We start from the raw sequence: 13,408 nt of genomic DNA, 5'->3' as shown, positions 1-13,408 counted from the left end.
TCCAGCCAGAGCCATTTTGTCTGCCCCTAGGAGGCTACCTGAAATCTCCACTCCCTAATTATAATGTGTGTGTGTGTATGCGTGTGTGTATGTTAGTGTACAGGTACGTGCAAGTTAAGGATCTTTTATCAATCGACAGGGGTCAAGAGACGGTTAATTACTTGGCCTGCAGATACTGCCTCTATCTTTCTCTTTCACACACACTCCCACACCCACACACACAAACGCAGCAGGAGAGAGGAATAGATGAGGGCTAATGGGCCCTGGGCTGGCCTAGTGTGGCAGCCTTGCAGACAGACGGCAGTTGAGGAGAAATGGTCCGTGCAAACTGGCCTTGTGGGTGAACAGACTGGGAACCAGTCACTTGTGCCCTCATACAGCCTCCATGTGTGTGTGTGTGTGTGTGTGCTTCAGAGTGGGGAGGTCATATTCCCACTGAGAGCATGATCAGCCTGCTGTTTCTCCTTTCTCCTCTGGCCTCTGGGTACCCTGTACTTCAGAACACTGAGCCTGTCAACAGACAAACACTGTGTGTCCTCACACACTGAACCAGTGGAGTGTATTGTACCTGTACCACATGGTCTTTTCACACACTGTGGATGGAAACGATGTAGTTCATCATCTCAAGACAACAATTAACTCAATTTAGTCAGGAGAATAAATTTTTATATTATATTATAATATTTTCTCCTAATGAGTAGTTAGTGATTACACAGCTGAGTTTGTTCAGCCTCCAGGTTCTGTGTTGTTCACCTCGTCTGAGCTGTCTGGTTCTTGCTGTGTGTTTCAGTGCCAGACTGCCAGGAGCAGGACATCTTCCTGTGGCGGAAGGATACAGGTTTTGGATTCCGCATCTTGGGAGGAAATGAGCCCGGGGAGCCGGTGAGTATCCCTCCAACTCCCAGTCCCACCACTCTGTCTTAGTGTTTGTTTTCATCTTAGATATTCTTTTCTGAAACACATTACTTCAGAGCAAATTGGTAATCCAAATACAATGATTTGGTTTAATAATATTTTTCCCAACATTTCTTTTTTTATATATATATCTTTTAGCAAACTTTTAAAATAAGTTTTCCCTTTCAAGTAAATTATGCTGTAAAATTGGTTCAGACTGGGCCAATTGTGCCCTGACAAATGAAAGCCTTTGGTTCACCCGTAGTGCTAGAGAAGAACTCACTGATGATGAAACATAAGTAAGACTGAAAGAGTAAAAATGTCCCCAGTGGGCCTCTTTATTCTCAGTTAAAATCACAAATAAAACAGTGCACACCCTGCCACGCTCTTGTCTCACTCACTGTGCAGAGGATGCCCCCTATGACTACTGCTACAACACTTATTATGTGTTCAACTTCTGTTTACCACCAACTTCTCTACAACCTTTTTGCTGTTTTTATTTCTCTCTTTCTCGGTCAGTTTGTTTTTAACCACAAGTTTTCTGTCTGCTATCTTTCCATCCGTCTGTCTGTTTCTGTGTCTTGCTGCTTGTTTGATTGTGTCCCAGTGGCAGGGTAGCAGCACACAGAGCAGCACAGCCTCTGACTGGAGCTACTGCTCTCCGGAGGTTCATTTAGACAGCTTGTTAAAGAAAGTTAGGGCCTCAACCACAAGCCTTTGGTTGGGAGCCATCTTTTATTTGATTTGGATAAAGAAAAAAGTAAAGATAAAGAGAAAGCAGGATGGAGATATGGAATGATGCTGAAGGCAGCAGGTCTACTGCCCCAGAAGAATTAGCGCTTGTTATTTGTGCCAAAGACGCTGTGGGCTGGTAGACATCCACTGACATCCCACAGAAAGATATCTGCTGTCTCCCACGCAGAACCAACTGCAGGGCGGCACAATGCCCTTAATATCTGTTTCATAGATCCACACACAGTATGACAAGTCATGTGACATCATCGTAGTGGCTGAGGATGTTTTTCTGTGCCGCTGTGTAGATCTATATCGGGCACATAGTGAAGTATGGCGCTGCGGACGAGGATGGCCGCCTGCGCTCGGGGGACGAGCTCATCTGTGTGGACGGCACGGCCGTGGTGGGCAAGTCTCACCAGCTGGTGGTGCAGCTGATGCAGCAGGCCGCCAAGCAGGGCCACGTCAACCTCACCGTCCGACGCAAAGGCTCCGGATTTGGAGGTGAGGAAGTCAAGAGCACCTGGCTGGCTGACACATACTGTACACACACACCAGGTCAGAGAAACATGCACCCTCTCGCATGACCTCTCTCAGCATACGGCGCATCACTAGCAGGAGCTCAGCGGGAACCTTTTCTGAACGGCTCCCTTCTGCTTCCACTTCTTTCTACTTCCCCCCCCCCCCCCCCCGTCTACTTCCTCTCTGTCCTTCCTCCTCTCCCTTATACTTCCTCCCCATGTCGCCCGTTCCTCCTCCGCTCCCTCCTCCATCTCAGGGTCTAAAGGGGAGGGTGAGGTGCCGCCGTCCCCGGCCTCCTCCCACCACAGCAGCACCCAGGCCCCCTCCCTGACAGAAGGCAAGCGGACCCCCCAGGGCAGCCAGAACTCCCTCAACACCGTGAGCTCCGGCAGCGGCTCCACCAGCGGCATCGGCAGCGGGGGAGGCGGCGGCAGTGGCAGCGCCGTGGTGCCCGCGGCCCTGCAGCCGTACGACGTGGAGATCCAGCGCGGCGAGAACGAGGGCTTCGGCTTCGTCATCGTGTCCTCTGTCTCCAGGCCTGACGCTGGCACAACGTTCGGTATGTGGGCTGGGCACAGCCGAGAGAAGACATTGACCTGTATTTGACATCGTTTTAGATGTTTTCCGATTTTTATAGCCATACTTTACTATGAATTATTCTGCCTCAAATGACATCAGATGATAATCAGGGGGTTTTCCACTTTCATGATTAATTTGTCATTAATCTGAGATTAAACACACTGGACATTTAAGAACCTTTCTGAAAGACAAGTCCACATCAGACTGTCTCCCCTGAAGTCTGCACATTTACAGAGTCTTTCCCTCTGATTTATCCCCTTTTAATGTAAACAGACTGTGTCAAGAAAAGCCTGCAGGGTCACCAGTGTGTGAAACAGATCCAGTCTGCTGTGCATCCCTCAACGAAGCACACAGCTCACCCCCAGTCAACTCACAGGATTGATAGATGCTACGTCTCCTGTCGGAATTACAATATTTTTACAGTCACTCCTCATTGAGTCTCCCTGCTTTATGCGTGGATGTGGAGTGGTGTTACACCAGAGTGCTCCTAATGACACAAGCTGAGGTCACAAACCCACAATCATGAGCTTAGGGAAAGAGAAATCTCTTTATGTGCCGAGCGCACTCGCCCGGGATCAAGCTGGCGGCTGCTTTATCAAAAACACCATCATCACAGATTCCAGCCTCACAGCAGCCACAGCTGATTCACACGGCATGTAATTGAAGTCTACTGAGCACAATCTATAGCTGTCCATGCTGTTTATGGACAAAGGCAAGCGAGCAAAATTGCATCCATTAAGGTCATTCAGCCATTGAAAAGGAATTGTGAGTGTTTTCTTCCCTGCAAATTTACTATCCAGCTCCCTCTGATGAGCTTGCGACACCAATGTCACAGCAAGGTCCCTGGTATACCTAATGATCATTATGATGTAGTGGAAGGTGTCACATGCTACTCATGAAAAATTGATGTTTTGTTTGCTGCACTGCGCAGGGCTAGTTTACATTGATCCTCCGGGCTTAGATTGAATGATGACACTGATTTATATGAAGCACAGAACACCACAGGATTGAACCGCCTGCTCCTTCTGACTCTGAGTGGATCTCCAGACTTTATAGCATTTTTGTTTCCTCTTCAGATTCCTCACTCTGCCACTGGGTTCTTGGGCTCTGTCCCTGCTCATTTGGGGGGGAATGGAGTATGTATGTTGTGTGTGTGTGTGTGTGTATGCGCGCTAAGGATGTATCTGTCTCTAGTATCCCCCTCAACCACGGCCCCCACAGGTAGAGACGTGAGCAGGAAGGACATTTTTTTCTGAAAGGAAGTACAGGCTTTCTTCAGGCCCTCTTTAAGAGTACTGTATTCTGAGGAGGACAGATGTTAGAGGAGGGACAAACAAAGAGGGTTCTGCTGTATCACCCATCACTCATCTATCACACTATGCAAACCTCTTTATTCAGCCACCTCCTGCTCTGCAAGCCTGTGCTGATACTGGGCTCAGCAGATTGGGTATTAAATCTTGGGTATTTGTCACACCCAGTAATGTCCCATATCTCATTATTTGGATAGAGTGGCAGGAGACAAGTGCAGTTTTTAATCAAGACGGAGGGAGGGGAACTGGGAGTGTAGGTGATGTGATAAATATGGATGGAGCAGCGAAGAGTGTGGGGGAAGGGATGAGAAGAAAGAGAAAGATGGGTTGGGAGAGAAATAAGGGAGAGATGAAGGGCGAGAGAGAGTGGGAGAGGGATCCCTGGGGTGTGTTCAGTAAACAGTGTGCTCTGTAAACAAGAAGTGCTGTATTGAATACTGCCACTAAGGTTCAGTTTTCATTGCTTGTGTACATTAGCCAAACAGCTAACACAATGCTAGCATTAACTGTCCGTAGCTTCTAATAAACCTGTAAGATCTCTCTCTCTCGCTCTACGTCACTGAGAACCCCCAGATTCCTGAGTGTCACTCTCAAGGAATCCATCTCATTCCCTGAGCCTTTCGAGGACCAGAAACTCAATTACCAGAACATCTAAGCTCTGTGCTGCTGTTGCATGAGCTGTGTCCTCATGGATTCCTGGCTGCTGGGAGCAGGGAAGGGGGGATAGGGGAAAGGTTTAGAAGAGGACAGTGGTAAGGCTGTGTCAAGCCTATTGATGGCCTGCCATGCGTGAGCCACCAAGGGCCCTGACTGCTGCCTTGTGATTCACAGCCCATTGATTAAGATGTCAGGGGTGCAGAGCAGGACAGCCAACAGGAGACAGAGACACAGACAAAGGCCGCACCTCTCTTTTTCCAGTCCATGAATTTCCTAATGTCCTCCCCTCCACCAATGGGGATGTAATGTGTGTTCCGCCTGCATGCCTGCTGATTGGGTGGTTCTGGTGTCCTCTCTGGGGTGACAGGCCTACTGTATGTTGGTTGGATGGTTAACTCTGTGTCTTCTTTTCTTCTCCCCTTCCTTCCTTCTCCCTCTCTTTCTCTTTGTATCCAACAACTTCCATCCTTGCAAAATTACCATGACAACGAATCTATGTTATAAATCAACACAACCAATAATTGAATCATTGACTACACAACAATTATATATATATATTCTATATATATATATTATATATGTATTTGTCACACATACACAAAACACATACAAACATGCACAATAACACCAAAGCTGGAAATGCATGTGTGGCCATGCCCCACAAAATAGGGCGCATCATCGAGGGGAGCCCGGCGGACCGCTGTGGGAAGCTGAAGGTGGGAGACCGCATCCTGGCTGTCAACGGCTGCTCCATCACCAACAAGTCCCACTCGGACATCGTCAACCTGATCAAGGAGGCCGGGAACACCGTCTCTCTGAGGATCATCCCCGGTGACGGTAAGACTCTAGTGTTCTGTAGTGTATCAGAGGGTTCATAGTGCTGCTGGGAGACACTGGGCATCGATGCTCTGCACTGGAGCAAACACTGTCTAGGCATTCACCTGCATTCACCTGTCTAGGCCTCAGAGGGGAAGTGCACCCCAGTGTCAGACTGGGAGCAGGAGGCAGGAAGAGTAGGACAGCCATGTTGCTGTCTAGGCCTTAACCTTAAGGAAGGCATGGTTGTGTGTGTGTACTTGCTGGAGTATTGATGCATGTGTGTCTTGTAATTGTCATGATATCTTGTAGGATAACAAGATGTGTGTATTTACTTTGCTGGCAGACTGATAATGTCATGTTGATGTACTATATGCTTCCAGTGTAGACATAGCTGCCAGTTTGAAGGGATTATGCAATGTGCTTTAGATGTAATCACCACTTCCTGTCAGTGGTAATCCTTGGCCTGGTTTGGAAAAGGTGGCAGGATGTGCATAATATCATGGCTGAAACAATTTGTTACAAGAAACTACTTAGACTTATAGATGTGTTGTGTCACGTTCCACAGAACAGCCTGTCGTTGGCTGGGCTGAGTCATCTGTGGACCAATGAGATGCCTGGGAGTTAGATGTGCTGCTCTAAAAGGACCCTCTGGAGAGACCAGCGAATGTATCTTAATTAAGCTAGAGGAGAATAAACACACACACACTCAGTCATCCAAGGAGAAGAGAAACAGGGAGCATGTTGTGCATTATGCCATGCTTGCCTGCTTGTTAATCAAAGAGAGGCTGTTAGTTTAAAGATTACTGTAATGGCATCTATTTATATCACTGCATTTAATGGAGTCAGAAACAGTGAGAGAGGCAGGGACGATATGCACAACCACTCTATAGCAAGACACTCTTTAGCAAGACGTCATCTTGTGTTGAGGCAGTTGTTGTTCTAATTGCTAGGGTTTTCTCCAGAGAGATTAGTGGCCATGGGGAACGCAGGTCTGTTAGCCTTCAGAGAATCTTTTTGTAAAGAGTCAGGTTTATCCTATGAGTATCCAGTGTGTATGTTGACTAATGAGTTGCTGTACTTTGGCACAACACAGTTGCATTTGCAAGACAAGAAAGGGTAATTTGCTGTCTTTACTTTTCTCTTTAATCTCCATTCCCCCCTGAATTGGGGAAAACAGAATGACGCAAGTCAAGAGACTGGTGTGTCTTTGTTGTTTGTTTCTTGTGTGCTTTGGAGCTGGCGTTGCCCCTGAGCAAATGGTGGATGACAACATCACAGGAAGTTAGCATCAGGTTGAACAGAGCAGGCTTCAGGGCACTACAGGCTTTTCTGGAGAGCAAACCTTTTTCTCCAAGACAGCAGCCTGTGAAACCAACTAATTTCATGTTCTCAAAGACAGCAGTTATTTTATCTGAGCTACATACAGCCCAGGGATGTCATGACCCATACCCATAATCCTCTGTATTTCTCTCTACAGAGTCTTCCAATGCCTCTCTGCTGACCAATGCTGAGAAGATTGCCACCATCACTACAACGCACACTCCACAAACTGCCACTGAATCTCGGTGGGTGGAGTTTCTTGATATTAATACTACTTTTGCCTGAACCTATCCATAATTATTTAGAGCCACATGCATATCTGTGATGAAACTCTTTCCTCTTTTACAGGAACAACTCCAAGTCGAAACAGGCTCCTCCACCTCCACCCACACAAGCTCAGCCCTCACAGGTAAATACTGTACACTTCCTGGTTCATATGTTCATGTGACCTGAGATGAGCATTCCACATAAAGGACATACGTCAGTCAGCTGTTCAGGGAGCAGATCAAGGAGAATGCATGGGGATCACCAGCTGGGTACAGCCTGTTGTGTGTGCAGCCCTTGTGCTGCCCTTGCTGGGTGTTCTGGTGCCTGCTCAAGGATTGGAGCTGCATGAATTATTCATGAGTTCCAGGGTGTGGGACCCCCATTGATTCTGTGTGATTTTTGTTGGACATGGCTTTACTCCTGAAGAAGTTCTTGTGACCTGACTCATGCTAAATTAATTGGGGGTATTAGCTGTTCCTTACCTCTATCACTTCATATTCTTACAACCCTTTTCTTATAACCCCCTCTCTCTCTCTCTCTCTCTCTCTCTCTCTCTCTCTCTCTCTCTCTCTCTCTCTCTCTCTCTCTTGCTCTCTCTCTCTGTCCTCTCTTCATGTCTCAGGATGCATTCTACTCTGTGGATCTGGAGCGGGACAGTAAAGGTTTTGGCTTCAGTCTGAGAGGAGGACGGGAGTACAGCATGGACCTCTACGTGTTGAGGCTGGCCGAGGACGGGGCAGCTGTCAGGAACGGCAAGATGAGGGTACGCACTCCAAATGAATAATACAGCGGGGCCTATATTGTGTTTTGGTCTCAATATCCTCATCGAATATCTCAATGAATCAACAAATTTCCTCCCTGTGTGGTTCTCATGGTAACGCAAGTGTTCTGTTACAACGTTGCCAGGTCGGAGACGAGATCCTGGAGATCAACGGTGAGAGCACAAAGAATATGAAGCACGCACGTGCCATTGAGCTCATCAAGAAAGGGGGCAGACGGGCACGCCTGGTCCTGAAGAGGGGTGATGGATCTGTACCTGAATATGGTAGGTAAAGAGGGGGCGACTATAGTGGGGCTAGATGGTGAAAATGTCACATGCTGTACTGCTATCTCTAACACCACTGACTCTTAACTCTGTGATGGTCCTTCATTCCAGCCGGAGACACTGGTTCATCTTGAAAACTACCATGGAAGTCCTAAGCCAATGCTGTAGAATAGATAATCATTATTTTGTTGCCATGTAATTGTAGACGTATTTGATCTACAAAGCATTTTACTTCATATTTGTCTCCCCAGTCGTGTTTACTGTAAATAAGTTACATTTACTGTTATTACTGAACTATGCTTTTCTCTTTCATTTTTCTGAGAAAGTACTTTGAGATAAGATCTGCAAATTTCATACTCTAAAAAAAACATCTCTTTCTCTTGTCTCCTCACGTCTTTAAATTGTATTGTTCTCTATTTTGTTTGTTTTTCTCTATTTGTTCCCCTTTTCTCTGACTCTCAATCTTTCTCTGATTTCTGGGCTCTTCCTCCTCATCAGCGATGATGGCTCCTCATCTCGCTGTGGGTACTATGAGAAATGACAAGATGGGAGAGCCCTGTTTCTACCTAATGGGCCAAAACCAGACCACGGTTTGTAGCCTACAGTCTGTCCCCAACCCAACCCGGCCTCCTTCTCACCCTTTACCTAACACCCTCCAAACTCTACCTGTCTTCCCTACGGCAACCCTCTGTCCTGTCTGTGTGTGCTGTGGCCTGTCTCACTCACCCCCTCAACCGCCTCTGTGCTCCCATATCCCACATGAATCCATCTACCCAGAGTGCACGGCTTCTTCTCTGTCCACCACACACCAGAAGCTGCTACTGGGTTTGATTCATGTCACTGCTCATCACATGCTGTTATAGTGACAGCTGTATGTTTCTGAATGAGCAAAGGTGTTGTTGTTGCTTTGTCAGGCTATATGTTGTTCTCGTTTCTTTGTTGACAAAGACAAAGGACAATGAGTTGTTTACCCTTCCAGCCTTTAATGATTTCTTAGGTGCTGGCTGTGTCATTAATAAACCCGGCCCTCAACTTGCCTATATTATGTACCTGTTATTTGCGGCTACTGTACTTACCTATTTCAACCCATTGCTCCCATAGAATGATTAAAGAGTTTTTACTTCAATATTAGACATAGTTTTATGTTAAAAGTAGAACTGTTGATACTGTGTAGCAGAACACTCTTCATTCATGTCAAGTGCTTTCCATTTGGATACATTCGTGCTTATTGAAGTGCATGGTAATGCATGGTGTCCATCAAAAATCTCTGCATTGACATCTGACCAATACAGATACCAGCACCCACATGGAAGTGAACATGGAAACATCATGTTTATTGTTACAATTTAAATATTTCAATAGGATAGTCTGTGTGTAAACATATCATACAGTGGTACTGTATGTCATTCCCAACCCCTCATTAAACCCAAATTGACTGTCTTCCACTTTGCTCTCCTTCAGACGGCAGCAATGACGGGCACTCTCCCACACCCGGGGCACAAAACACTGCGGAAGTGAGAACTCTGCCACCAAACAGCCGATATCACACCTCATCGGAGTTCAGTTATCCACCAGACCTTCACAAACCATCACGCCAGGAGGAATCTGCGCGGGGCAGAGACAGGGATGGGGCTGGGACAGCCAGGATGGACCAGCAGAGCCGGCACTTTACCCCCCACCACCATCACACCTGGAACAACAACCACAGCCACAGCCACACCACCCCCAGGCAGCACTCCCCAGACAACAGCCCCAGCAACAGCGGTGGGAGCAAGAAGACCCGTGGACGCAAAGTCAAGAAGTCTGAGTCTGAGAGCGGCATCTCCAAGCTCCTCAAGACTTTGAGGAAGGACAGCTCTGGGAAGAAGGCTGCAGCCGCAGCCGAGAAGGAGAGGGAGAGGGGCCGAGAGCTCTCCGCCAGCTCTACTCTGGACCACAGGTTTGGTCGACCACGTCGCGGTTCTCTCGACCGCTCCCCCACCCGCAAGCGCAACTCCTCCCCAGACCGCCGGCGTGCCAAGTCCATGGACCGCAGGGCAGAACGAGCGCAGCGTGACCGCACGCCCGAGAGGGATTGCGACGATGGCGGTTTCCTCAGTCACGCCGCCACGCCAGAGCGACCATACCATGAGCGCAGACTCCTCAGAGAGCCTCCAACGCCGGGCCGAGTCTTCAGGGAGGCCGCCACACCAGAGCGCCCCAACAACGGTGACGCCCTGTCCCTCTCCAGGGGTCGCACGCCCGAAAGAAGCCTGAAGAACGGCAACCTCCTGAGAGACTCGTCTTCCGAGAGGGAGAGCAGGGACGGGAGGTATGGGGTGAATGGGACGCCAGAGAGACAATACAGGATGGAGAGGGACTCATCCCCTGACAGCAGCTACAGCAGGGAGGATGTGAACTACGCAGCAGCGCCCAGACTTAAGGACTACTACAGCATGATGAAGAACAACGCAGGCCAGAACAACGCAGGCCAGAACAACGCAGCCTACAACAACGCAGCACACAACAATGCAGTAGGCCCAAACCAACTGCCGGAGCCCAAGAGAAGGCTGTACAAAGAGAGCCCCAAGGACCTCAGCATCTGAAACAGAGCGGAGGCTGAACTGTGCTGAGCCCCCCTCTCCACTCAGTCCTCCATCTCTGGAGACTATTATGTACCATACACTGGACTTGGACTTCTGAGGAGCTACCGAACTCATGTGATTTAGTTTGATCGATTGGTTGATTGATTGATTGATGATTTGACTTCTTGTGATCCCAGCCAGAGATTCATACAACAGCAGCAGTACAATCTTTGTTTCTGTTCATACTTTTTGTATTTTTGTTTGTGTTCTATAGTTAATTTGAGCATAACAGAGGTTGTCGTACTCTAGTGAAAGTATGTGTACGTGCCTATATCATATCACAACTGATGTTTTTGCTTTTTCTGTAGGCAACTCTGACTCCACATATTTGTTCCCTCAGAGGTTTGAGAAATGCTTCCAACTGTGGTCACTGGTACTTCATTTTTAGGCTTGTTTTAAACTTGTTTTAGATGTTGTTTTCCACCCTTGACTTGCCCTCTATGGCAGACGTATAGCACAAGATACAGGTAGCAGAAAGCTTAAGAATGGCTGCAGTATTTACATACTGTACCTAGGTGAATATTGTCCTGGAAGAAGGCAAACCAAACATTTTAAAGTAAAGAAATATAATATATGACTTCATCTTCTTTTGCATGTGCTCTTTATTTATTTTGTAATTGGCACATACCATAAGCAAGCTCTTTGCAAGCTTGGAAGGCCAACAAATTCCACCACATCCTCAAATTTAATTTCCTCAACTGCTGTTTCAGAAAACTGTAGTCTTACCTCCCCCTCTGGTCTAAGTTAAAACCTACTCAATGTCTAGCAACAAAATGCAGAGCAGAAGATAAATTACAGAAAAATCCTTAATGAGAAAAACATTGTTGGGGGTATTTCTCTCACAGAGTAAAGGATCATGAAAACACACATGCCCACAATGTTTCAGCTTTCTGTTCCTCTGCACGCCTAGCAATGAGGCCCTGAGACTGGTAACTGGTAACCTGGTAACTGGTAACCTCCTCGAGTGTCTCAGATATAAGGGGTCAGACCTGCCTGCATGTGGGAGGAATGAGAACGTTAGTTTGGAGTTGCAGGAAAGGGGAAGAAGCCCTTCACCTGAGCCATGTGTTACAATGTCAGATTGGAGCAGCTGAATGGGCCTCACAGAGGAGAATACCTGGAACATGTGTCAGTGCTAACGAAGGTCAAACACCTGTCTGGAGACTGTGATGTTCCAATAGAACACCTAATTATAGCAACATGCTCTCATAAATTGTTATCTCTCTTTGTCCAAATTTGGGCGGCACTTCCTGGGTCCCAAAAGAACGAGGTGATGTGATTGTGTAAGGAGGAATCTTGGTGTTGGTAACAGATGGAATGTTCTGGTACAGAGGTCAACCGATCTGCCATCCTGAGCCATGCTGTCATGCCACTGGAGTCTGACTGCTGCTTTACAATGTGTTTTTGTGTGTATCTGTTTTATGTTTCACTAAACTAAAAAGATATTGGATGATCCACAACAAATGCATTGTTTCATCACTGTTGTCACCATGGTACTGTAAAGAAAAAACTGAGAATTAAAAAAAAAGTGAAAAAATATGAAGTTAACCTGCCGGCCATCACTTGTACAGAATTTTACTATGTAACTAATAGGAACCTGTCAAGGAATAAAATGTTGCCTTTTTCTTGTACAAAAGAGAAATTTATGAGAAACCTCAGCAGTGAGGAATGTGATATTGTGTTTATATTTCTGAAATGGACCTGATGATTCATGGGAAATATGTTAATGTACTCTGAATCAGGTATGTAAAGAGGTTCCAAAATGAAGGACTGTATTTGGTCAATCAGAAGCTGTTTGTTGGTTTGAATATCTCTCTTGATGGTTAGCCTGCCTTTGTATTATAAAGCACTTGTATGCAGTCTGTGTTCTTTAAGCATTATTTCTTGCAATGTGCTCCAGACATAATGCTGTCTCTGTGTTGATAAAAGCAGTACATGTATATGGGCCAATCTTTTTATAAAACTATGCATATATAAATACTACATTGTTCATAGCTTTATTTGACCCATGAAGCTATACATAACATTAGTCTAAGTACAAGTAGATGTGGACTTATCCAGTAAAGCTTTTTTCCTTGAGATGGATCACAATGTATATGTAGCTATCAAAAGAAGTCTGTGAATGCTATTTTTATTATCAAATAAAGTTTTCCATACAAATTCATAAGAATTTTACATATTTCTGCACAGCTTTCTGTAACCAAATTGTCAGGAGATTTTTATTGAAATGATTTACATTATCTAACTTAGTATAGTTGAATAGAAATGTACAGTAAGTAGAGAATTATACCAATTAGACAGTGTTTATATGTGCATTTATACAGTTACAATGCAACAATACCTGACGTTGCAGGTGTCTTCCTCTGTGGGTGGGTCTGTTCAGCATGCTCAGCTCCAGAGCTCCACTCTGCTCTAGCTCACCCCAGGCTCACGAATGAATAATGGATATGTGTTTCTTGCTTTTCTGGATGAAAGAAAGACATGATGGATATACATTAAAGACTTGAGACTTAAATACTTATATGTGCATACAATGACTGTCCACAGCCTCTGGAGGGGGAACAGGTAGTGCCCTTGAGAGAATATGACATCACTAACGTCCATGAACAGACAATGTGTTGGGGGGCAGGGAGGAGGGC

At 46.3% G+C, this 13,408-nt stretch overlaps 1 protein-coding gene across 1 annotated transcript in view; it reads left to right on the top strand.

The window, feature by feature from the left end:
- LOC136945553 (membrane-associated guanylate kinase, WW and PDZ domain-containing protein 1-like) overlaps positions 1 to 12,890 on the top strand; it is a 73,361-nt gene extending 60,471 nt beyond the window's left edge. Inside the window, exons 15-23 of the mRNA XM_067239446.1 lie at positions 791 to 882; positions 1,935 to 2,130; positions 2,405 to 2,707; positions 5,328 to 5,531; positions 6,991 to 7,078; positions 7,182 to 7,242; positions 7,723 to 7,863; positions 8,007 to 8,145; positions 9,607 to 12,890. Coding sequence (XP_067095547.1) covers positions 791 to 882; positions 1,935 to 2,130; positions 2,405 to 2,707; positions 5,328 to 5,531; positions 6,991 to 7,078; positions 7,182 to 7,242; positions 7,723 to 7,863; positions 8,007 to 8,145; positions 9,607 to 10,730 — 2,348 coding nt within the window. The 3' untranslated portion in view covers positions 10,731 to 12,890. The remainder of the gene's footprint in view (positions 1 to 790; positions 883 to 1,934; positions 2,131 to 2,404; positions 2,708 to 5,327; positions 5,532 to 6,990; positions 7,079 to 7,181; positions 7,243 to 7,722; positions 7,864 to 8,006; positions 8,146 to 9,606) is intronic.
- The last annotated feature ends 518 nt before the right edge of the window (positions 12,891 to 13,408 follow it).

Source organism: Osmerus mordax, chromosome 7 (assembly GCF_038355195.1).
Source record: "Osmerus mordax isolate fOsmMor3 chromosome 7, fOsmMor3.pri, whole genome shotgun sequence".
Classification (NCBI taxonomy): Eukaryota; Metazoa; Chordata; class Actinopteri; order Osmeriformes; family Osmeridae; genus Osmerus; species Osmerus mordax.
The sequence above is the reverse complement of the archived record's forward strand: the minus strand, read 5'-3'. Positions and strand labels throughout refer to the sequence as shown.